Source organism: Eurosta solidaginis, chromosome 3, assembly GCF_040869045.1.
Source record: "Eurosta solidaginis isolate ZX-2024a chromosome 3, ASM4086904v1, whole genome shotgun sequence".
NCBI lineage: Eukaryota > Metazoa > Arthropoda > Insecta > Diptera > Tephritidae > Eurosta > Eurosta solidaginis.
The window spans coordinates 241,497,883-241,522,703 of NC_090321.1; the positions used below are offsets into that span (position 1 = coordinate 241,497,883).

Genomic DNA, 24,821 nt, shown 5'->3' on the forward strand with positions numbered 1-24,821 from the left:
CCTTCTCTTAAAATGTGGCGGTGCCACGCCCATTGTTTAAAATTTTACTAATTTTCTATTCTGTGTGAAAAGGTCAACCCACCTACCAAGTTTCATCGCTTTATCCGTCTTGGGTAATGAATTATCGCACTTTTTCGGTTTATTGAAATTTTCGATATCGAAAAAGTGAGCGTGATTACAGTCCGATTACGTTTATTTTAAATAGCGATCTGAGATGAGTGCCCAGGAACTTACATACCAAATTTCATTAAAATACCTAAAAATGTACTCAAGTTATCGTGTTTACGGACAGACGGACGGACATGGCTAAATGAATTTCTTTTTTCGCCCAGATCATTTTGATATATAGAAGTCTATATCTATCTCAATTAGTTTATGCCGTTACTGGGTTATGCGAACAAAATTAATATACTCTGTGAGCTATGCTCAGCTGAATATAAAAACAAGTAAGAAAGTTTAAGTTCGTTTGAAACAGGACATTACATACTCAGCTGTGCACTTGAAGCGCTGTTGTTGTTGTTTAATTTGTGTGGCTAATAGGTGATTTCGCTCATTTTCAGAGCAAACAGTTATAGCTGTGAAAAAAATTTTTATGCCAAATTTCGTTCGGATTGGGAGATTTTTGTTCGACTTATGCCATTCAAAGAATTTTGGAAAGAGTAACAAAATAAGGAGCGGGTCACGCCCATTTTCTAAATTTGTTTAAGTTTTATTCTTAGCTGAACCATACCACTACTGAGGTACAACATCAGTCAAATGTATTTAAATACCATAGAGTTATTGCACACTTTGTTAAGGTTGGGCCTTTAAGAAAAGTAGGTGTGGTCCTTAAACGATTTTGATTATCAGCACTCATTCTATATAATTTGGAAATGATAGTGTCTCTGCCAAATTTCAATGTAAGATCTTTAATGGCTTTTAATTTACGGCTTCTCAAACTTCCAAATTTTCATCTTCTAAATATGGGGTGTGCCACGCCATCCATTTTTCTAAATTTTCGATATCGAAAAAGTGGTTATCGTCCGATTTCACTCATTTTCAATGCCAATCTATACTGGGTCCATAAGCCCGTATAACGAATTTGTTGAAGATATCTCAATATTTGCTCAACCAACCGTTATCCAATCAAAGTCGTAATATCCTGTGTACAAATTCAGCTGGGTATAAAAAACAAATAAACATAATCAAAAGGAAAACAATGAAAGTACATAGAAACAAGCTGACTTCGGCGAATTTTCCATTTAGTAAAATATGAGAAGATTCTATTGAGCTTTCATGTGACACGTAAGCAATCTCATGTAAAAAGTAATTAATTACATACAAAAAAATGTAACACTGTCAATTTTTATGTGTATGTGTGTGCAAATATGTACATAAATTTTCCTCTACGTCAACCTACAATTTATTGACAAATTTTCCATGCACAGAGCATCTTCACTTCATACCAAGTTTCACAACTCACGTGTTGACTCGTGTGCGAAATTTATTGAATTTCATTTACATTTCGTTTTGTGCCATTTATTGGTTTTAATTTAATTACATTTTATTGACAACGAATTCATGTGAGCGATGTCAACAGAAAATGTTAATGCCAATAAGTACATAGATACTTGTAGGTAAATATGTAATTGGAAAAAGTAGCTGTCTTCATTTTTTGTCACGTTGCTTGTTGGCATGACATTTGCCAGAGCACAATAGTATATAGTATAATACAATAAGTAATACGAATAAGTACACAAATGTTTGGTTACATTTTCATGAAATCGGTAATCGATATCATTTGCGTACACCACAAATTGGTATGTTTATATTCACTGAATCCATTTATATATAAACGATATTAATAAACTTTTAAAGCCAATGCCTCGGGCTATTGTGGAAGTGTTTATATTTGACTTCCTCTGGTTATTAATAAGTGAGTACTACATACCTAGAGCAGCAAGCAGAAAAAGAGCAGGGGCTAGTTTTATTTTCAAAGTTCATCACTTGTTCTTGTTAAATGGGTAGTACCCGCACTGCTTAGGCCCACATGCAGAACGACAAGTTATCTTTTTACCTCAGAGTTAAGCTGGCATGAGGAGTTAAACTCATAAATTTTTGAAAAAAATTTCAAATGACTCTGAGGTGAAAAAATTGCTTCTGCAAGTGGACCCTAGGATATGACAACATTTTCAAACCAATTTCTATACTCAGCTGAGCAGAACTCACAGAGTATATTAACTTTGTTCGCATAACGGTAATCCGTAACGGCATAAACTAATCGAGATATAGACTTCTATATATCAAAATGATATGGGTGAAAAAATAAAATTCATTTAGCCATGTCCGCCCATCCGTCCGTCTGTAAACACGATAACTTGAGTAAATTTTGAGGTATCTTGCTGAAATTTGGTATGTAGGTTCCTGGGCGCTCATCTCAGATCGCTATTTAAAATGAACGAAATCGGACTACAACCACGTCCACTTTTTCGATATCGAAAATTTCGAAAAACCGAAAAAGTGCGATAATTCATTACCAAAGACGGATAAAGCGATGAAACTTGGTAGGTGCGTTGACCTTATGACGCAAAATAGAAAATTAGAAAAATTTTGGACAATGGGCGTGGCACCGCCCACTTTTAAAAGAAGGTAATTTGAAAGGTTTGCAAGCTGTAATTTGACAGACGTTGAAGATATCATGATGAAATTTGGTAGGCACGTTACTCCTATGACTATATGTGTGCTAAATAAAAATTAGCGAAATCGGATAACGAACACGCCCACTTTTAAAAAAAAATTTTTTTTTGAGTCAAATTTTAACAAAAAATTGTATATCTTTACAGTATAAAAGTAAATTATGTCAATATTCGAATCCAGTAATGATATGGTGCAACAAAATATAAAGATAAAAGAAAATTTCAAAATGGGCGTAACTCCGCCCTTTTTCATTTAATTCGTCTAGAATACTTTTAATGCCATAAGTCGAACAAAAATTTACCAATCCTTGTGAAATTTGGTAGGGACATAGATTCTATGACGATAACTGTTTTCTGTGAAAATGGGCGAAATCGGTTGAAGCCACTCCCAGTTTTTATACCCAGTCGACCGTATGTCCTTCCGCTCGGCCGTTAACACGTTAACTTGCCAAAAAAACGATATATCTTAACTAAACTTAGTTCACGTACTTATCTGAAGCCACTTTATCTTGGTATAAAATATGGCCGAAATCCGACTATGACCACGCCCACTTTTCCTATATCGAAAATTACGAAAAATGAAAAAAATGCCATAATTCTGTACCAAATATGAAAAAAGAGATGAAACATGGCAATTGGATTGGTTTATTGACGCAAAATATAACTTTAGAAAAAACTTTGTAAAATGAGTGTGACACCTACCATATTAAGTAGAAGAAAATGAAAAAGTTCTGCAGGGCGAAATCAAAAGCCCTTGGAATCTTGGCAGGAATACTGTTCGTGGTATTACTTATATAAATAAATTAGCGGTACCCGACAGAAGATGTTCTGGGTCACCCTGCTCCACATTTTGGTCGATATCTCGAAAACGCCTTCACATATACAACTATCCTCATTAATACTTTTAATTTGATACCCATATCGTACAAACACATTTTAGAGTCACCCCTGGTCCATCCTTATTGCGATATCTCGAAAAGGCGTCCACCTATAGAACTAAGGCCCACTACGTTTTAAATAATCATTAACACCTTTCATTTGATACACATGTCATACAAACACATTCCAGGGTTACCCTAGGTTCATTTTGCTAAATGGTGATTTTCCCTTATTTTGTCTCCAAAGCTCTCAGCTGAGTATGTCATGTTCGGTTACATTCGAACTTAGCCTTCCTTACTTGTTTTATTTAAATTTATTAAATAATTTGAGTAAAATTCAATCTATTCAAAGCCTTTTGCATTTATTTCTCTCGTAAGTGAGATTTAACCTGAACTGTGGACAAATAGTCGTGGCCAAGTCACGTCTTTGTTGGTTTGCAACTTCTCCCAATTGCCTGCTTCGCATAGAATTATTCTTTGATCAGTACATACTTTGTATAATACGTTAATGCACTGCGCTATTTTTAGAAGCACAAAAGCTAACCAATGAAATGTTAATTGTTCTTGTGAAGCGCAGGTCCATTTAAGTATCTAGTTTTTAGTTTGGGTATTTTAAGAAAAAAACATCTATGAATTTTGTAACTGAAAACCGATCGCAAATCGTTTTTAAAAAATTTCGAAAATTCTTTCAATCTTGTAGCCCAATAAATTTTATACTATGTATAAACACACACCAAATTGGCAATTTATACCATATGGGCAATTTTGTACGCAATTTATCATATAATGAATTGTAATAATAAATTGCCAATTTAAAAAACTGCGTAATAAATTGTTTCAAACTGCAAATGCAACCTTGTAAAGTGTGTTTATTGAGTAGATTAAACGTCAATTACGCATGGATCAACTATATGGTTGCCTCATCTCATCAGATGATTTTATTTTTTTCATTTCCCTGGAGTAGGGATTGTCAAAAGAAGATGACAAACTCAAAATGAAACCAAAACATTGAACATATTTTCGTTCAACACACAAAAATTTCAGTTTCATTCCATTCCATTCGCCTAATACCAACACGCACATTTTGACAGTCTGAACAAAGGTATGTTGTTGCTGTAGAGATGAGCTAACCAGCTATCAAATTACTATTGTGTAAGCTAAATTGAACACCACTCAATTTAAATCGAAACTGCCTCAATTAATTTTTCTGTTTGAACATAGTATTAGTCTGCCAAAGTGCAAGTTATAGGTCTCTCGAAACTCGCAAATGAATTTTGAAAACTTTTTTCCGAATGGATTTTTAGATTTCACACCTTTTATGGAGGAAAATCTAAAACACCTTTTGAAAAAAATGTCAGAATTCAATTCGAAATTTTAAAGGCTTATGCTTGGACTTTGTTACACTAAAGTTGATTGGGTACAATACTGCATACACAAAAGAAAAAACTCAGGAAACTCCAAATAAATATTTCCAACATTTTGGAATTTTTTCCAAAACGCTTTCAAGATTGGTTTGCATAGTTTCCGTTATAAAATTCACAGAAGGTTTTTCTTAAAATATCAAAAATAGCAAAGAATAATTTAATTGACGGAATTTGTTAAAAATTACTACTTCCATTTTTTAGTTCGCTGTTGTATATGTACAAAATTGTGTATTACTTGTCGAGTGACTATAAGTTTGTTTGAAAACTGGTTCTATAGAATTTACTAAGCGAGCTGCTTTCGATAGATTTATAGGTGGCAGGTGATGACAGAAGTTGTAATTTGTCAGTGCAATTAGATAATTTAATTTATTTAATTTGAGATCCATTTCAGAACTAATTCGCTTATGCAATCTCAAAAATAAGTCTTTAAATGCGTCTCAAATGATAATTTGAAGTTGAAGGCGTTCTCGAACTAAAAGGCAAACTTTTAAGAAACATTTTTTCTTATTTATCAAAACTTCAAACTTTCTCAAAGCTATCTAAAACATGTACAGAACAAAATGGAATCGAAATCAATGATAGAAAAAAATATCACTTTTGTTTCGTCTTATGAACAGTGGCGCGTAATGCTGGGATTGCGACGATTGTAAAGTCATAACAATAAATGTATACAAAAATTTTCTGCAATCCGTGCAATTTATGTTATGCTCAAACTTTTGTATATTTCGTTGCAATGAAATGAAAATGCAATCCTGCTTTAACAGTATTCCTTTCATTTCGCTCACGAAAAAATTTACCAATTGTTTTTCCAGACTTGTCGTAGTATTTTTTTATTTGCTATGCCAATATTTTGTCGTCTATAACTGATGCATGCTTAAACTTCACAATGTGACGTTCCGGCAATATTGCAAAAGACATAAACAATCTGTGCAATCCGTGCACCTTGCAAGGCAAAGCGAATCCCCTTATTGAGTAACCGCGCGGTGTGGCTCATCAATCTGGCTATGAGAATATAAGTGTTAAGCACCTACACGAGCGTGCGATAACGCAAAGCATATGAATAACCAACAAAGTATCAAGCGAGACTGATTGCTGCAAGCTTGGATGTAAATTTATTCAGAAATCCACTACAACAACGCACTTGCATTTAACTACTATCCAATGAAGATCTGATGTTGATCGGCGGGTCGCGAAATATGTCGCTTTGTTTGAAATTTGAGATTTTATCTAAAATTGTTCAATAAAAAATTTGCATTTTTAAAACAGGTTGGGGGCCACCCGCAACATTTCTTTTAGTTAATACAAAATAAATCAATCAAATTGAATCAATTTATCAATGAAAAGTGATAGAAAAAAATTAGCGAATTATTGACAAATCAGTATTGCTATGCGAATTCACACACTTCAGTAACAACAATAAAGAAATAATTCCCCGTTCACACTTCGCTATAAACTTATGCAGAAAAGCAGGCATGCTTAACGAACGAAACGATATCATTTCGTTACGATAATCAACGCTAATAAACGAAACGAAGTCACTTCGTTTCGTTTATTAACGTTAAGATCGTCAAATTAACGTTAATTTGTCGTTCTTAACGTTAATAAACGAAACGAAATGACTTCGTTTCGTTTATTAACGTTGATTATCGTAACGAAATGATATCGTTTCGTTCGTTAAGCATGCCTGCAGAAAAGTAACCACACACTACCAAAGACAAAAAAAAAAAACTTACGACTTCTGATGAGATTTAATTTACTTAAATATTTTTTATGAATAGAATGCCACACATTTATTTGCATATGATTATCTATAACTACATATCTATATCTATCAATATCGGCAGACTGATGAATAATGCTAATTACTTCATTATAATATTTGTATCTATTTACTTAGTTAAATGCAATAATGCGTTGGCAGCTAAAATCTAACGTCGTTTAGCGCGGCATTGTGAAAAAACCACTAATTATTATTAATATTTAAATTAATTAAATAGAAATTACTATGCAAGTAAAGTAAAACTGATATAGAAAAACATAGTAATTTAATACTGTTCCATTGCGTTAAAAAATAAAATAAAAAACAAGTAAGGAAGGCTAAGTTCGGGTGTAATCGAACATTACATACTCAGCTGAGAACTTTGGGGACAAAATAAGGGAAATTCACCATATACGAAAATGGACCTAGGGTAACCCTGGAATGTGTTTGTATGACGTGGGTACCAAATGGAAGGTATTAAAGAGTATTTTAAAAGGGAGTGGGCGGAATATCGCCAAAAAGGTGGACCAGGGGTGACTGTAGAATGTGTTTGTACGATATGGGAATCAAATGAAAGGTGTTAATGAGCATTTTAAAAGGAAGTGGGCCTTAGTTTTATAGGTGGACGCCTTTTCGAGATATCGCCATAAAGGTGGACCAGGGGTGACTCTACAATTTGTTTGTATTTTTTGGGTATCAAACTAAAGGTATTAATGAAGGTTTTGAAAGGGAGTGGCCCTTAGTTGTATATGTGAAGTCGTCAATAAACCAATCCAATCACCAAGTTTCATCCCTTTTTTCGTATTTGGTATAGAATTATGACATTTTTTTAATTTTTCGAAATTTTCGATATCGAAAAAGTGGGCGTGGTCATAGTCGGATTTGACCCCTTTTTAACACCAAGATAAAGCAAGTTCAAATAAGTACGTGAACTAAGTTCAGTAAAGATATATCGATTTTTGCTCAAGTTATCATGTTGACGGCCGAGCGGAAGGTCAGACGGTCGACTGTGTATAAAAACTGGGCGTGTCTTCAACCGATTTCGCTCATTTTCACAGAAAACTGTTATCGTCATAGAAGCTTTGCCCTTACCAACTTTCATAAGGATTGGTAAATTTTTGTTCGACTTATGGCATTAAAAGTATTCTAGACGAATTAAATGAAAAAGGGCGGAGCCACGCACATTTTGAAAATTTCTTTTATTTTTGTATTTTGTTGCACCATATCATTACTGGAGTTGAATGTTGACATAATTTACTTATATGCTGTAAAGATAATGAATTTTTTTCTTAAAATTTGACTTAAAATTTATTTTTTTTTAAAGTGGGCGTGTTCTTTATCCGATTGTGCTAATTTTTATTAAGCATACATATAGTAATAGGAGTAATGCTCCTGCCAAATTTCATCATAATATCTTCAGCGACTGCCAAATTACAGCTTGCAAAACTTTTAAATTACCTTCTTTTAAAAGTGGGCGGTTCCACGCCCATTGTCCAAAATTTTACTAATTTTCGATTCTCCGTCATAAGTTCAACCCACCTACCAAGTTTCATCGCTTTATCCGACTTTGGTAATGAATTATCGCGCTTTTTCGATTTTTCGAAATTTTCGATATCGAAAAAGTTGGCGTGGTTATAGTCCGATATCTTTCATTTTAAATAGCGATCTGAGATGAGTGCCCAGGAACCTACATACCAAATTTCATCAAGATAACTCAAAATTTACTCAAGTTATCGTGTTAACGGACAGACGGACGGACGGACGGACATGGCTCAATCAAATTTTTTTTCGGTACTGATGATTTTGATATATGGAAGCCTATATCTATCTCGATTCCTTTATACCTGTACAACCAACCGTTATCCAATCAAAGTTAATATACTCTGTGAGCTCTGCTCAACTGAGTATAAAAAAACAAGTAAGGACGGGATTGTCATCGGCTGTGCCGAAGACTTCATGCCTTTCATGAATGGGGCTGAACAATAATCTTATCCCGTTCGTAGTGAACAGATGTACATACCTAAACGATTTTTAAGATAAATATAAAATAAAAAATGGCAAAAAACCCCCTTATCTGAAGGATCGGTTGTATGGGATATATATTAAATATAGCTCCGATCGAAATGATTTTCTCATGAAATCTACTATGATATATTAGAATAAATATCACCAAGTTTAACGTTTTTATATTGGAAATTAACGGAGCAATTGCCAAAAATCTTTCTATCTGAACGATCGTTTGTATGAGAGATATATGTTATAGTGATCCGATCCTACCGGATCCGACAAATGCCTAATACAATACAAAAATACATACTTGTGCCAAATTTCATTGAGATATCTCAAAATTTGCGTTCAAACAGACAGACGGAAGGACGGACAGACGGACATGGCTATATCAACTCAGTTCGTCGCCCTGATCAATTCGGTATACTTAATGGTGAGTCTATCTTCAATATTTCTCAACGTTACAAACATCGGACGAAAGTTAATATACCATTTCATGTTCATGAAAGGTATAACAACAACTTATTAGCACACATGTGTGCAGGCGTTTTAATAGCTCATCATAAACAGGTCATGTTTTATGTTTGCATTTACGACTAAAGCAGCACCTTGTAATTTGGATTATAAAAAACGAGGGCAAATAACTGTAGGTACTTCTAATGATATCCCAGTAAAAAAAAAAAAAACTTTAAAAATAAAGTAAAATAACGATCAATGACAAGGTTGAAAGATATGAAGGAAATAATGGTTTAGTTCAGGGTTGCATTTTATAATTTATTTCCAACAAAACACACACATTCCATGTAGTTCGTTTTCGTGATTTTCCGGTTTAGTGCCAAAATCGTGGTTCCCCCATAATTCAAAAAAAAAAAAAAATCAGAAACATTTTTTTTTCAGAAAACATTAGTCAGAACCTTTTTTCACAAATCAAAATTCAGAAGTCAAAACTCAGAAGCAAAAATTCAAGAACTAAAATTCAGAGGTCAATTTTCAGAAGTCAAAATTCAGAAGTAAAATTTTAAAATTCAAAATTAAGAAAGTAATCAGAGAGAAAAAAATAAATAAATTTTGACTTTTGAAATTTTACTTCTGAATTTTTCTCAGCCTGGAAGAGAGCAACGTCGAAAGAATGAGTAATATCCAATCGAATTATGGAATATGTATAATATCACCAAATTGGGTGAAGCCGAACAAACAATTATATCGAAGGGTGGCACAACGCCATTCGAAGTGCGTTTGGGACACATCCTAACATATTTAATTTCATAAATAAAATAAAAAACCAACACGCAATAACAGAAACAACACTGCAGCTGAAGGCGAGCAATATCGAAAACGCAAGAAAAAATATAAAGGCTATTGATCAGCGTTTGTTAGATATTGTAAATTTATTTGAGAATGATAAACGCGAAATCGATTTAATTAATTATATGCTTGCCTTTGCACATAATTTAAAAGTTTAAATTGTACTACTTTTTTTTTTAATATAATGGGGGAGCCACGAAATCCCCCAAAAAAAATACCCAAACACAAAATCCCTAAAGAAAAAAAATACCCAAACACATAATCCCCAAATTCAAAATCCCCAAAATCAAATACCCCAAACACAAAATCCCAGTGCTATGATAAATATCATGACCGTGTAAAAAATAGCAATATCTCTTTCCTCTTTCATTCATATTTATGTATGTATAACTATATATATTCACGTTTTGGCAATACATATTTTTACTTATCCATATATAGGACTGCTAGTCGCTCTAATTCGAACAAGCTAACAGAAGCGTGTACTACGCAGAAGGACATCACCGTGGTGATAGCGACGATTATACCACACACCCGGACTTGGCATGGCGTAGCCCAGGGTTATTCTTTATAAGCGCGGCCGAAGGCCGCCTATGCAGTAAGTTGGTATGGATTATTAGCCTTTTTTGGTCGAGACGATTTTAAACCTAATTTGAATTTATTTCACCCATAAAATAGGGATTTTGTGTTGGGGATTATGAGTTTGGGGATTTTGATTTTGGGGATTTTGATTTTGGGTATTTTGATTTGGGGATTTTGATTTTGGGGTTAACGTGGTAGACCCAAACATAATACCTTCCAAATAAATAAACGTTTCTGAATTTTGAGAAAAATTTTATTTCTTTTCGCCGTTTGATTTCTTTCTGAAGTTTGACTTCTTAACTTTGCCTTCTGAAATTTGACAGCTGAAATTTAACTTCTACAACTTGACCTCTGAATTTTGTCTTTCTGAAACAAAAAGGGTTCTGACTAATATTTTCTGAAAAATGTCTTACTTATTTAATTGGCGCTTAGCCGTTTTAAGAGTTATGACCGTCCCACAAGATGCGCCAGTCGCTTTTCCGCTGCGCTATCCGGCGCGAATTGGTAACACAAGAGGAAGAAAAGATGTGAAATAAGTTTTAAAAAAGTACCAATCATCTGATTTTTTCCCATCCCTTGTATGGTTCCGCCATGCTAAAAACCAATAGCGCGATGGAACTGAACAATTTTCTATAGGCAGAGAAAAGCAAACACAACAGAGCGCACACTATAAGCAAGATATAGGAAGAGAGAAAAATTGCATTTGCCGACAGAATCAAACGCACGCATTGTATTGTGATAATGTGATGTTATACTCTGCGAGTTATTCGGTAATATCCATGAAACAAATAGCTAAAGATCATGCAACCCTTTTGACGCTTCTCTACAACTTCAAGTTTCACTGGCATGAGCCTATCACCGTGGCGAGAAGGAGAGAGAGCCGAATCATTACGCCGAAACCAAACGCGATGTTTTTGCTTGACTGAATGTGTCCATCGTGTTACCAGAATTTGTTGTTGTTGTTGTTGTAGCGATAAGGACACTCCCCGAAGGCCTTGGGGAGCGTGTTACATGTTAATGGTCGTTTGCCGGATGGATGCAGATCCTGTACGTTCCGGTAACAAATACCATTAAGGTACTAGCCCGACCGTCCGGGAACGATTTAGTATCACCACATACCTTCTAGGCCATAACGCCCTCCCACCCCCTAGATCCATGAGGAGCTTGAGGTCGCCAGAGCATCAACTGATAAAGAAACAAGATTCGCCACGGGTAGGTAAAGTTGACAACTGGGTTGGAGATGCTATATATTGTGCTGGCAACCCTTTCAAAGGGCTGCGCTACACAACCCCTTGAACCAATTTGGTATTTTAGTCGCCTCTTACGACAGGCATACCTGCTGCGGTATATTCTAAGCCGAGTAACCCGCTGGGGGTGCCAGAATTTGTTTGACGACCAAATCGGGTGCCAGGACTTATGTCATAGAATAACTCTGTCCTCTTGGAAATTACAAGAAGGTTTCAGGGACTAGCTTAACTGCCCATCGTGAGCTTTACGTCTTCTCTCTTCAGACATATGAGCAACTTTGTGAGGCTAATATCGTAAGCTTGGCAGTTGCTCTTAGAAAATGTGCGCTTTGTCCACGCCCTTCCTGCTCATGTCTCCTTTTGATTTCTCTCAAACGGATTGGGTAGCCTATCGTCGTTTCAGCGTGTGTTGCCAAACCACGCTTCCTCCAGAGTTTATGCTGGTTTCTTTACAGCTATAATTTCTGCCGGAAAGATGCTGCAGTAATGTAGTCAGTCTGGCAGTCTGTAGGATGTACTGGATCAGCACAGTAGACAGCAGGCACGGCCCCTTCCATTAGTTTGGAACCATTCGTAAACACGTGCATGTTACAGAGAAAATGCCGGGGCCAGTCAACGCAGTCAGATTAGCATAGTTTAAGTAATGTGTGGTGTGTTCAGCTATATATTAGCTATTTATTTAAAAAAAAAAAATAAGTCTGAGAAAATTCCCGCTCTGCGAATTTCAGAAATTGAAAAAATCCTTTACAGTTTTGTTTAAACAAAAAACGCATTTCTGTTTAGTAATAAAATTGACTAATCAAACCTTAGTTAAACTTAAAATTTTATGTATGCATAATAAACGTTTAAATGTACGTGATTACTTACGGTTTCTCATTTAAAAATTCACCGCGCGTAAACTCCGACAAGCGGCGCGATTTGGTCTCTTTGGCCAACGCCAGCGCTAAGCTGCCGCCCTTCGTTGACGTTGTGGTGGTGGCCGTAGTCGTTTTATTGCTGACATTCCCTTTGGGACTAGACGGTGCGGCATCGAGGCGGAAATTTTTAAAATTCTCAAGTGACGCGCAAGCACAATCGGCATTACGAGCACACGATGAAGAAGACGAAGATTTAACCAAAGGCAATAGTGATGCGCTATGTGTTTCTTGTATTTCCGAGCCTGATGTAAATAGTAAGGAATTTGGGCAGGTAGGTTTATGCTGAATTTGCTGGTCCTGGTGCTGATGTCTTAAGTATTCTTGGCGACGACGTTGACGTTGTTGTTGCGCAGTTAATTCGCACGTGCATAAGTCTTCAGCGCTGCTACCTAAAGAGGAAGACGACAAAACTGGCGAGCCTTCGCGTGAGTCACTCAACGCAGGTGCGCCGCAATTACACTTGATTGGCAATTGATTTGACCAACGACGCATTGGCGAGCGCTCTATGCCTGCTGCTGCCAGGCGTGGTTCAAAGCTATCCAAGGAGAGCTTTTTCTGTAGCGGTCTTGGTGCAACGCTAGTAGTATGCGCCGAAGGCAAGGGGCATTTTGGCAGACAAATATGATGTTTGAGGCTACGTCGTGGTGATGGCGGCGAAGGTGTGGCTGGTGGTGAGATAAGAGCGACAGCAGCAGCGGCTGACTTTGATATAGCATCTAAAGAGCTGGATTTTATTATACCACCACGCGCTGCCAATTTATCGGCAGCTGTGGTAGCGGCGCGGTTTTGTGCTATAATACGCGCGTACAATTCCTCGCTATCGAGCGGCAATAGCTGCGGCATGCCAAAGCGTCGCTTGTGCTGATGCTTTGATTTGGATGTTGCATTCTTTGTGTTATGTATATCAGCAGGCTCTTGTTGCTCAACTATAATTTCAGACTTCTCACACTTTGTATTATTATGTTGCTTAGTATAGGATAATATGTTAGACAGTCTTCTCATTTTATTTGGCTTCGATGTTTTGGCTGCAGACTTTTGCGCTTCACAATAGGTGAGTGTGGTTGCATCTACGGTTTGCGGCTTCTCAGCAGTAGCAGTTGCGGCTGTTGTACTTATGCTCTGTATAGCACTTTCTGTTTGCTGTTGCGCGATATCACTAGCGCGAGCCGCCAAGACAGCACTTTCATCAATTCTACTAACAATAAAACGATTTTTGGATTCTGGGTTTGTCGCCGCAGCAAGTGTGTTGGCTTGTGTATGCGCATCTGATTTCTCCATTTGTAAAATATCATAAATCGTACCATATTTCTGTGATATGCTAGAATGTACCGAGGAAGTAGAGTTTGTGGTTGAGGTGACCGTATTTGGTTCGCTTGCGTTAGCCGCTGTGGTGGTGGCCAACGTTGGCATTTGCGTTTGATGCTGCTGTTCCTGATGTTTTTGTATTATATCATAAATTATTGTTGCCTTTAATGACTTGTTTTTCTCTTTGTCTTTATCCTTTTCCGTTTTGCACGCACTGATATTTTTATTGCCATCTCTTTCCAATATTGCTGATAGACTTTTACGTTGAAAGAAGTCGCCTGGGCTTGTCACGGACGATGATGTTGAAGATGCCTGCGATGTTTTACGATGCAGAATTTCATATATTGTGCCATATGTCATATATTTGTCGTATTTTTGATATGTTAAATTGTAAATGTCATTTTTGCGTTGAATGATGTCATAAATGGTGCCATAAACTAGTTTGTCGTAGATTTTAAAATTGCGGGTATAGTTATTGTTGCTGCTGTCGCTAGCAGCTCTGCTCATGGCCGCTGGCGCAGTTGTTGACGGTACAATGGCGTTGTTGTTGTTGGTTGGCGATTGTTCGCCAAGTTCCACTGCATCATTGTCGCCAGTGCCATCTGTGGTGCTGTACAACGTGTGCAAAGAAGTGGCTTTTTGTTGTTGCTCTTTTAGTGAGTTACGTCGCATTAACAAAAATGATGCATAACTTTTGCGATGCCGCGAATTTTGGCGTTTAAATGGGGTCGAAGTTGCCATTGGCGATACATTTTCATTCACATCATTGATTTTTTCCACAACATCTACTTTTTTTTCGCATTCGCGCACCAAACGTTTGAACTCCTCATACGATTTGCGACGTAAATGCGCTTTTTCTTTCTCTTTAGCTGCCAGCAGCTTATGATCGAGTATTTGTGATAGATAATCGGAATTCTTGCGCAAAATTTCTGTGGTTGCACTTTGTTGTGTTGAAGTCGTCGCCGCTAGTGCAGTAGGTAGTGCTGGGAGTGCGGCCGACTCGTCAGCAGTATCCACTTCAGTTGCATTCATCACCGCAAACTTGTTTACACAATCTAATTTTATAGCGCTATTAAAAGCAATTGTATTGTGATTGTCAAGTGTAGACGCAGTGGTGATAGGCAAGCGCGCAAGCACCGTGTCCCCAGCATCACCTCTTTGGCGGCGACGTTGGCTTTCCTCCTCCTTAGCTTCTGTTGTGTTAGCAATTGTTTGCTCTGATATCGATTCTAATGCATTCGAGATTGTCGGCACCACCGCTGTAACCGCGGATGTTGTTGGTGTCGTTGTTTCGGGCGTTGTCATTGACGCGACGTGTTGTATTTCCTTCTCACAACAGCTGCTATTACGCGTTTGTAGCGCTTTACGACGCGCGCTTATTTCCGCTGCCGTTCCTCCTAACGCCGCTGTACCATTTATGAATCCCTCACCATGTGCTGCGGCGGCAAACATTGCCTTGAATTCCTCGTAGGATTTACGTCGATTGCGTGACTGTGTGAGGCATTCTTTGTAGTTTAGACGCGCGATTTTTTCCGGCGTATCACAAGTTTCGCCAGCAATAAGTGGGATGCGCGTTGAATTATCAAGACTAACATCGAAAACGTGCTCTATTGAGGGACGCGCATTCGACGCATTAGCTGTAGCGGTCGTGGAAGTACCGCCATTGGCACTCTGTAATGAATTCTCTAATTTATTCTGCATCTCAATGAAGCCAGAATCCATTGAACTGATGGTGCAAGTTGAATCGAAACTTGTTTTACGACTGGAACTATTGCTTTGTGGTTGCGAGCCACCCAGCGCAGCCGTAACGCCCCCAGCAACAGCGTTTGAGTTAGAGACCGCCGCGTAATTGTCTGTTTCACTAATTTGCATGCAAAGCGCATCTGCTGAGGATGGAAGGTTGATGCAGTCGTTGACTATATTGGTAGATGCCGTCGGTGGGTCTTTGTTCGGCGCACACAATAAATCGAAGGTCTTTGTATTATCGCAAACGCTAGCGTCGTTGTTTGCTGTTTGATGAAGTTTAACGTGGCCATTGTCATCATCATCGAAGCTAATTAGATCTTTAACTTCAGACTTAGCAGACGCTAGTTCTTCGTTTACTTCCATTGTTATATCACAGTTGTTTTGCTTAGCACGCATTGAACTTTCCGCTATGACCGTACGCGCTGCATTCTCTTCACGACTAATGGCCTCCACGGTGTAATCGTCCAGTGTTAGCGCGCAACTGTTATGAATTTCATTCGCGCCCTGCGTCTCTTGCTGCGCTTCCCTTGAATCCACATACTTCAATTGCCGACAAGTCGACTGTGTGAGCGCTTCGTTTCCGTTTGACATTTTATTCACAATCGCATAAGCGGGTAGCGTCGTTGTTGTTGGCAGCAGTGATAGGCAGGTGTTGGCGATTTTATTACTACGTTTATATTGTGCATTATTGCTACTGTTGCCCGCGCCACTAACGCTACCATTTGTGCTGATTGCAATGTTACGATTATGAAATATTTTAACGCTTTGCATTGGTAATTTATGACGATTTTGTCTATTACGTGCTACCAATGCCGAGAAGACAGAGTTCAGGTAAAACCTACGCTGTTGATAACGGCGAGTACATTTATTGGCAATAGTATATACAGGATCGTCTAGTGGCGTTGATAGTTCATTGGCTTTAGCACCGTTACAAGCCGCTGCGTTAGCACTTGCACTCCTATCTGCGAATGCGCTAGCGCGTCCGGAAGTCCTAAGTAATCGTTGTAAACGTTCTGCAGCTAAAGCGCGCCGACTTTGATTGGTTTGTGTGATGGCAAGTGCATTATTATTATATTGACAATTACTACTATAACGCGCACGCACTGAAGTGGGAGATTGGCATTTGTTTGCATAAATTTCATTCATACATTTGGCGCAACAGAGAAATTCATAGAGTACTTCATTGCTGCCATCGTTAGAGCTGGGCGGTGTGAATGTTGAACATTTTGGCTCGAAATCTTCAACATCCTCCTGTTCTTGTCCCTCCTCTTCCTCCTCAATTGCATCATCATCTTCTTCGTCGACTATTTCTACACGCTCTGGCATGGTAGGTGTGGTGGTAAGGGCATGCATAGACGAAAATGTTTGGTTTGACTGCGGACGTTGTTTGCTGGCCGCCACAGGCATAAGTATATATGTGCTTTTCGCTTGTTTTTCCTCTGATGCACCTTGATTCGCATTCTTTACACTTTGCGCGATCATATTGTGCACTGCATTCTCTTTATTTCCATCTACATCACCGACAACGTTGCTATGATCACTTTTCACTATCGAACTTTCGATGCTAATTCCGCTATCTAATAGCACGAATGTTCCATCAGCAGGCAATATAAGTCTTCCCTCGGCAGCAGCATTCACCAATTCGCGTAGCGCTAATACCTGTTTCTCTGTGACATTACCTTGCAATTGTATGCCATGAAGCGCGAAAGCTGTGGGCTGTTTGTTTACTGAATTTGGATCTGTACACCAAACAACTGGCATGGTTGCCATTTTTTTTTGTTGACAATGGATGCGCACAGTGCGCAAATATTATACGGATGCGTTTTATCCGCTCAAAAAAAGAAAATACTTTCTATGCACATGCGCTTTTACAGAATCGCTAATTGCGCGCTTATTTTAAATGTAAACACGTCTGGTCATTGTCAAGTTTTTGTTTCTGCTCTTTTTTTAATAAACACTATTCGTTGCGATATTATTTTACGGCTACTATTAGTTTTTGATTTTGTCGTTGTTACTTTATCTAGACGGAGATTTCATTTGCGGCTGTCCTCGTTCTTTCTTTATTTGCTCTAATTTGCTGAGTTTGGAAGAAATGTGTAATGAATGAAAGTATTAGTGAAAATGTTTATTTAAAGTAAAAGTAAACTTCGTGTGCGCGCTTCTTTTTGTAGTTGCATGACTTTTTTGTTTTTGTGTTTGCACATTCCTTTAAGAACTTAAAGACTTTCAAGTTTGCAAATTTAATTTTAAGTTGCAATTAAAAATAAATAAAATTTTGAAAAAACTAAAAAAAACACGCTTTTATAGCAAATCGAACTAAAAAATAGAAAATAATTTTCAATTAAAAAGAGTTTAGTAGGAGGTAGTAGGAGGTTAAACAATCGTTTACAGTTAATCACCTCAAAATAAAATTATAATAAAATTTAAGTTATTAACAGAATAATTTAATTCAGATTAAACAGCGTGGGGTGCATTTGACTACATTTCATATCTTTCCTCTCAGATAGTTGCCAATAGAATGATTGTAACATTCAATATCAAGCACCCCACGCTTTTTACTGTGAATTAAATTATTCTGTTAATAACTTAAATTTTATTATAATTTTATTTTGAGGTGATTAACTATAAACGATTGTTTGACCTTCTACTACTGTTATATAAACTCTTTTCAATTGAAAATATTTTCTATTTTTTAGTTCGGTTTGCTATAAAAGCGTGTTTTTTTAGTTTTTTCAAACTAGTATTTATTTTTAATTTTTTAGTTCAAGTAATTTTAAAAGTTTTAGTCGAGAGTGATGAAACCTCGAAACGCCAGCGGTCCGTGGATGAATTCAACCCCACGGCACCGAAAAGGGCCAAGACGCAGGGAAGCTGGACGCGGTTTTTCGCCGAAATTGCCAAAGGGTCGGCAGATCATTGGCATTATAGACGAGAGCAGCGAAGATGGCAGGATCCCGAAACAACAGTGGAAGTGGATCGAAACCACGCTCGCTACGGTGACCGTTAAGGTTAAAAAGGCAACCCTGGTCCACCGCCATCTTACACCGATGCAGGGTGGTTCCAGGGCAATGTCAAGCTAATTGCCTGTGACGACGCCAGGTCGGTCGACCTCTATAGGGCCGCCGTCACGCTGATAGGGGTGGTATATCCGGGCGCGCGCCTCAAGGTAGTGGTGGCGCGTGATATCCCCTCACGACCAAGGGCTAGAGCCTGGGTTCCAGTGACGCCAACGGACCCAGCTGACATCCAGGAGCTGCTCCAAGAGTACAACCCGCCACAGGTTTGGAAGTCAACTCGGATAAAACCGAGCTTCTTCTCTTCACGAGGAGTTACAAAGTACAAAATCTTACACCGCCAAGAATTGGGGGTACGTTCTTAGCGTTTAGCGATCAAGTCAAGTATTTGGGAGTCATTCTGGATAGGAAGCTGTTATGGAGTGACCATATAGTGGAGCAATCCAAGAAGGCAGCAGCAGAGCTGTTCACGTGCAAGAGGGCAATTGGCACCTCCTGGGGATTCTCCCCTAAGGTGACCTACTGTATTTACACAGCCATTGCGCGCCCGATTCTTCTTTATGGTACCTTGGTCTGGTGGCCTGCACTAGATAAAAGTACCTAACTTAAAATGCTTCAAAAGATGCAACGGAGTTCGGAGCTCTGCATTACCGGGGCTCTCGGCTCCACTCCAGATTCCGTTACATACATACATGGATACATAGATAGATACAGGCCAAGCTAATAAAAGCGTGTTAAAAGGGCTGCAGTATGCTCTTTCGTAGATGTGCCATGCATCCACTTCTATCATTAATAAAGGAATGCGTTTTTCGCATTATGTGCAAGGTTTCAAATCTATGGCCATTTGGGGTGGTCATAAGTTCAATTGACCTTATGTCCGTTAACCTTATGTCACCCCCACCATCACATTAATGCATTGTCATCGACCCTTGTTACGTGTGCAAAGTTTCAATCAAACTTATGGCCATTCAAAGTGGTAATAAGGCCAATTGACCTTATGGCCGTTGACCTTATGTCACCACACCATCAAAATAATGCATTGTCATCGACCCTTGATACGTGTGCAAAGTTTCAATCAAACTTATGGCCATTCAAAGTGGTAATAAGGCCAATTGACCTTATGGCCGTTGACCTTATGTCACCACACCATCAAATTAATGCATTGTCATCGAGCCTTGATATGTGTGCAAAGTTTCAATCAAACTTATGGCCATTCAAAGTGGCAATAAGGCCAAGTAATGCATTGTCATCGGTCCTTGATACGTATGCAAAGTTTCAAATTAATCAGACTTCTAGAAACCGGTGAAAATTAAGCTGAAAGATTCCGTTACATACAGGCCAAGCTAATAAAAGCGTGTTAATGACCTTGAGTCTTAAAGCGAACTCAATCAAAGCTTCGCGATACTCTATATATATATATTTTTCTTTTTTTCAATATGTTAACTATTTTTATTTTCTTATTGATATTAGAGAAAAATTTTAAAGTTTACAAACGGCGACGGTTACTAGGACATGTTTCTGAATTTCACTTTTTCAACAGCTAGCTTTTCGGGAGCTGAGCATGCTAGCTGACGAAGAAGTGTAATTCAGAAACATGTCCTAGTAACCATCGCCGTTTGTAAACTTTACAATTTGTTTCTAATATCAATAACAAAAACCATTGTATAAAGAAATATGAGCAAAGCTCGCTAATTAAATACATATGATCATATTTTTATTTTCTTGACGAAGATTTAGTCAACCCATATTGGACATTTAATTAAAATTATATATATATTTATTTACATAAATTTTTTATTCTTATTTAATTTATAAACTTTTTTTCCAATCATATAATTCTTTCTATAAAATAAATATAAGGTGCGACAACTCCGGATTTTTGGCCGAGCTTCCCTTTTAATTTTTCCTATAAATTGGCGGGGCGCGACCTACATTCATGTTTCACGCCGACTGCGAACGGTATCTGCAAGGCAAAATAGTTTTCTGCTTGTCATAGCCGAAATACACATCAAATCATTGCTGAGGGGTGATCCCGATTAAAAAACTATTTTCTAATTGAAAAAACTAAATTGTTTTTATTTTTTTTGATGTTGACTTGCTCAGGACTTGAACCCTAGATCTAGGATGTGGTAGGCGGAGCAAGCTACCACCACACCACGGCGGCCGCCCGTCTTTTTTAAAATTTCATTTATAAGTATATTTTTATTTTGTTTCTTTATTTTTTTGTTTTTTTTTTTTTTTAATTGATCTATTTTTATTTTTATGTTTTTCACACTATCCCATAAAATATATAAAAAGAAAATTTCGTCTATTTTTCCAGTTATTTACTTTTATTACTTTAATTAAAAACTAACCTAACTTGACTTGTTTCCAAATTTTTTTCTTTCGTACTATTTTTTATTAATTTTTATTTTGTTTTTTTTTTCATATATATTTTTGTAATTCTGTGATTTATTTTTTATATTTTTTTTATTTATTTTTTATATTTTTTATATATTTTGACAATTTTTTTTTATCTTGGCAATTGTATTTAATAAATTTTTTGTTATTTTTATATATTTTTTAATCATTAAATATTTTGTTTAGTTTAACAATTTTTTTATTTTGACATTTTTTTATTTTAACTTTTTTAATTTTTTTAACATTTTTAAATTTTTTTTATTTTTTATTTTTACTTTTTTTTATTAATTTTTTTGTACCTAGTACTTTTTAAAGTAATTTTTTTTGTTTTAATTTTTATTATTATTTTTGATGTTGACTTGCCCAGGACTTGAACCCTGGATCTACGATGTGGTAGGCGAAAGAAATCGTACTATTTTTTTTATAAATTTTTTTTTCATACATATTTTTTAATTCTGATTTATTTTTTATGTTTTTCATTTATTTTTTATATTTTTTTTACAATTTTTTTATCTTGGCAATTGTATTTAATTAAATTTTTGGGATTTTTATATATTTTTTAATCTTTAAGTATTTTGTTTAGTTTAACATTTTTTTTATTTTGACATTTTTTTATTTTAACTTTTTTTAATATTTTAACATTTTTGAATTTAGTTTTCATAGCTTTTTGTGTTTGTTTATATTTTTATAAGAATTCAATAACAACAATTGATACTATAAATTGTTGAGTTTTAAGCTTTTTTTCAGTTTTGAAATTTTCTTTAATCAACTCTTTTCTATTTACTTTTTATTAGTTTTTTCTTTATACTTTTTTCTTGTATGTTTTTTATTTTATTTATTTTTTCTTTTTCTGTTTTATTATTTTTTATTTTCTTAATTTTTTTTAATGAAAATTATTGAATTTTAAATTAGTAAGTTAGTTTTATTTGTGAAATTTCGTACTTTTCTTTCAATGTTTCATAATTTGTTTTGTTTTAATTTTTATTAATTCATTCTTTTTTGCAGTGTGTTTTTTCTTATTTTTGTAATATTTTATAAAAATTCATTTTTATTCTACCTCTTTTTTATTTTTTAATGTTTCCCTTTTTAGTTTTTTCTCTAATTTTCTTTTCTTCCATTTATCTTTTTTATTTTCCTTTATTAATGTTGCATTCTTTCTTATTAAAAAAAAAAATAATAAATGTACGGCGCGATAACCTCCGGAGAGATCTAAGGCCGAGCTTCTCTTCCAATTTGCGTCGTGCTCCTCTTGATTTTCCCTACAAATTGGCCGGACCGGACCTACATGTTTTATGCCGACTCCGAACGGCATCTGCAAGGCAGATGAGTTTTCACTGAGAGCTTTTCATGACAGAAATACACTCGGGGCGCTTGCCAAACACTGCCGAGGGGCGACTCCGCTTAGAAAAATGTTCTTCTAATTGAAAAACCTTATTTATAAAATTTTGATGTTGCTTTGCCCGGGGTGCGAACCCAGGGCATACGGTGCGGCAGGCGGAGCACGCTACAATCACACAACGAAGGCCGTGTGTTTTGTTTAAATAAATAAATGAATAGATTTAAACTGTTGTTTGTAACAATTAATAGTTAAAATTCAAATATAAAATAAAATGTTTTTACTTCTGATGTATTTTCAACTTTTTCTAAGGAGACGCCCCGAAATAAATTTTTCCTCAAAAATTAAGTATTTAAAAAGAAAAACTGCAAAAAACAAGTTTTTTCTTTCAAGAAACGAAATTTTAATTAATACCGCCTTAATACATATATAATCATGTGTTGCCATATAAAATCGTTTTATTTTGAAAGTTTGAACTGCTCGAATTTTAGTTCGTTCGCCTCATTATTCCCATTCACCTAATGTAGTGACCAATTTGTAGCGGCACCACAATTAATGAATGCAAATTAGGCAGTGATATATATTTCACACAAACAAAATATTTATTTGCCAAAAAAGTGGCGGGAGAAAAATAGAAGAAAAAAATAGGAAAAAAGGCGAAAAAATAACATCAAGCAATTTTTGTTATGCCAATTAAAATGAGGTAAATTACTGGTTTCAATATGTGAGCATTAAATGTTAACAGATTATTTTAGTGTATTTTTGGCATATCTATCTAAATACAAATTTGCTCAAATGCTACACAACAAATGTTTGAGTTAAGTAAATATGCATGTGTAATTATGCTTTTATGAACAGAAAAATTTGCAATTAGCAAAGGACATAAATATTAATATTTAAGAGTGCGAAGAAAAGCATGAGACGCGTCATGCATGTGTGACATGTTTTTTAGCTATACAGTAAAGGTAGAGAGAACATGTATTCATTCATTGATTTGTTGCGCATGCGCAATGCTTATTACGACAGTAACAAAAAAAAACGCATACTCTGGATTGGTTAATCAATCGGTTATATTTTTTGTCTATATTTTACTTTTGCTTGATTTATTTATGCGAATTTATGATTTTTATTATTCAGCATTAGCATTCAGTATAAAAGATGAAAACTAATGAATTTTTCCAGTTATTAGTAACAGTTTAAATGAATTATTTGTTCATGTTTTTGAATTTTCGATAATAAACATTTTTCCTATATAATTTAAGTGACACAAGAAGTATAAAACTAATTATACTCAAAGCGATTTTTCCTTAGCACTTATTTCGTAAACAAAATATAAAACACATTTTAATTTTTGTTTAAAGTAGATATAACCGCGTCATTTCATTCAAGACGCATGTTCTCGGAGTGTGAGCTGTCAGCACTTCAATTTGGCACGCATTACCTTGTTAGATAACAGAAAAGAAGATAAAAAAACGCACGTGACTAGAAAACTTAGACATTTGGAATTAAAAAAAAAAAAAACTGGAAAGCATTTTGCTTGCACATCATTTGTTTCGTAAATAAAAAAAAAACTTATAAAGAAAGAAGAAAAACTAAATGCCTACAGCGACACTGGAACCAAAAATATCTAAAAATAAGCTAAAATGGGGTCATGGCTCGGAAAATTCTTCAGTGTCCTCGGGTGCTTAAAAGTAGATGACTGCTATGAGTGTATTAAAAACCTTGGCTTCTACACTAGAATGATTGTCAATACTTTGGATCTAAAAAGTTAACCGATGAAAAAGCGTGCTCTACCAACGAAAGCCGTATTAATTTTTTTTTTTAATTTTTTTTTCTACTAACATTAACAAAAAATATCTAAAATAATGCGCTTTGTTCCATTAGTAATAATATCACTAGCTAAATATTGATATAAGATAAAAGCAAAATTGACAAACAGTTTGATATACAATAAGGCTGTACCTATTCGTCCGGAAATTTTCATGGTTTCAAATTTCTTATTCATGCGGAATATTTGTTTTAATATTTTTTTTTATTTGGTTGTGTTACTTGTGGATTTTGTAGCGTTATTATTGTTGCTGTTGTTACTATTGGAGTGATGGTCATACCTTGTCAAACTCAATTTGGAGAAAATCGGGTTTCGGCGTTGCGCCATTTGCAGTGTAATATTTTTTTCTCCAAGGAACAAGGAATGACGAAAAATTGTTTCAATATACGTCAAGGACA

The 24,821-nt window shown here is 35.9% G+C and overlaps 1 protein-coding gene across 14 annotated transcripts in view; it reads right to left on the reverse strand.

The window, feature by feature from the left end:
- The window catches only part of Src42A (Tyrosine-protein kinase Src42A), a 261,953-nt gene that overhangs the window by 77,157 nt on the left and 159,975 nt on the right, over positions 1-24,821 (reverse strand). For 8 of the 14 annotated variants that reach the window (XR_010951292.1, XR_010951291.1, XM_067775729.1 and 5 more), the window contains one exon: positions 12,745-17,922. The exons of the other annotated variants lie outside the window; for them this stretch is intronic. Coding sequence is in view for 6 of the 8 variants with exons in the window: in XM_067775729.1 (XP_067631830.1) it covers positions 12,745-17,615 (4,871 nt within the window). In the remaining 2 variants the exon portion in view is untranslated. The remainder of the gene's footprint in view (positions 1-12,744; positions 17,923-24,821) is intronic. 14 annotated transcript variants of the gene reach the window in all.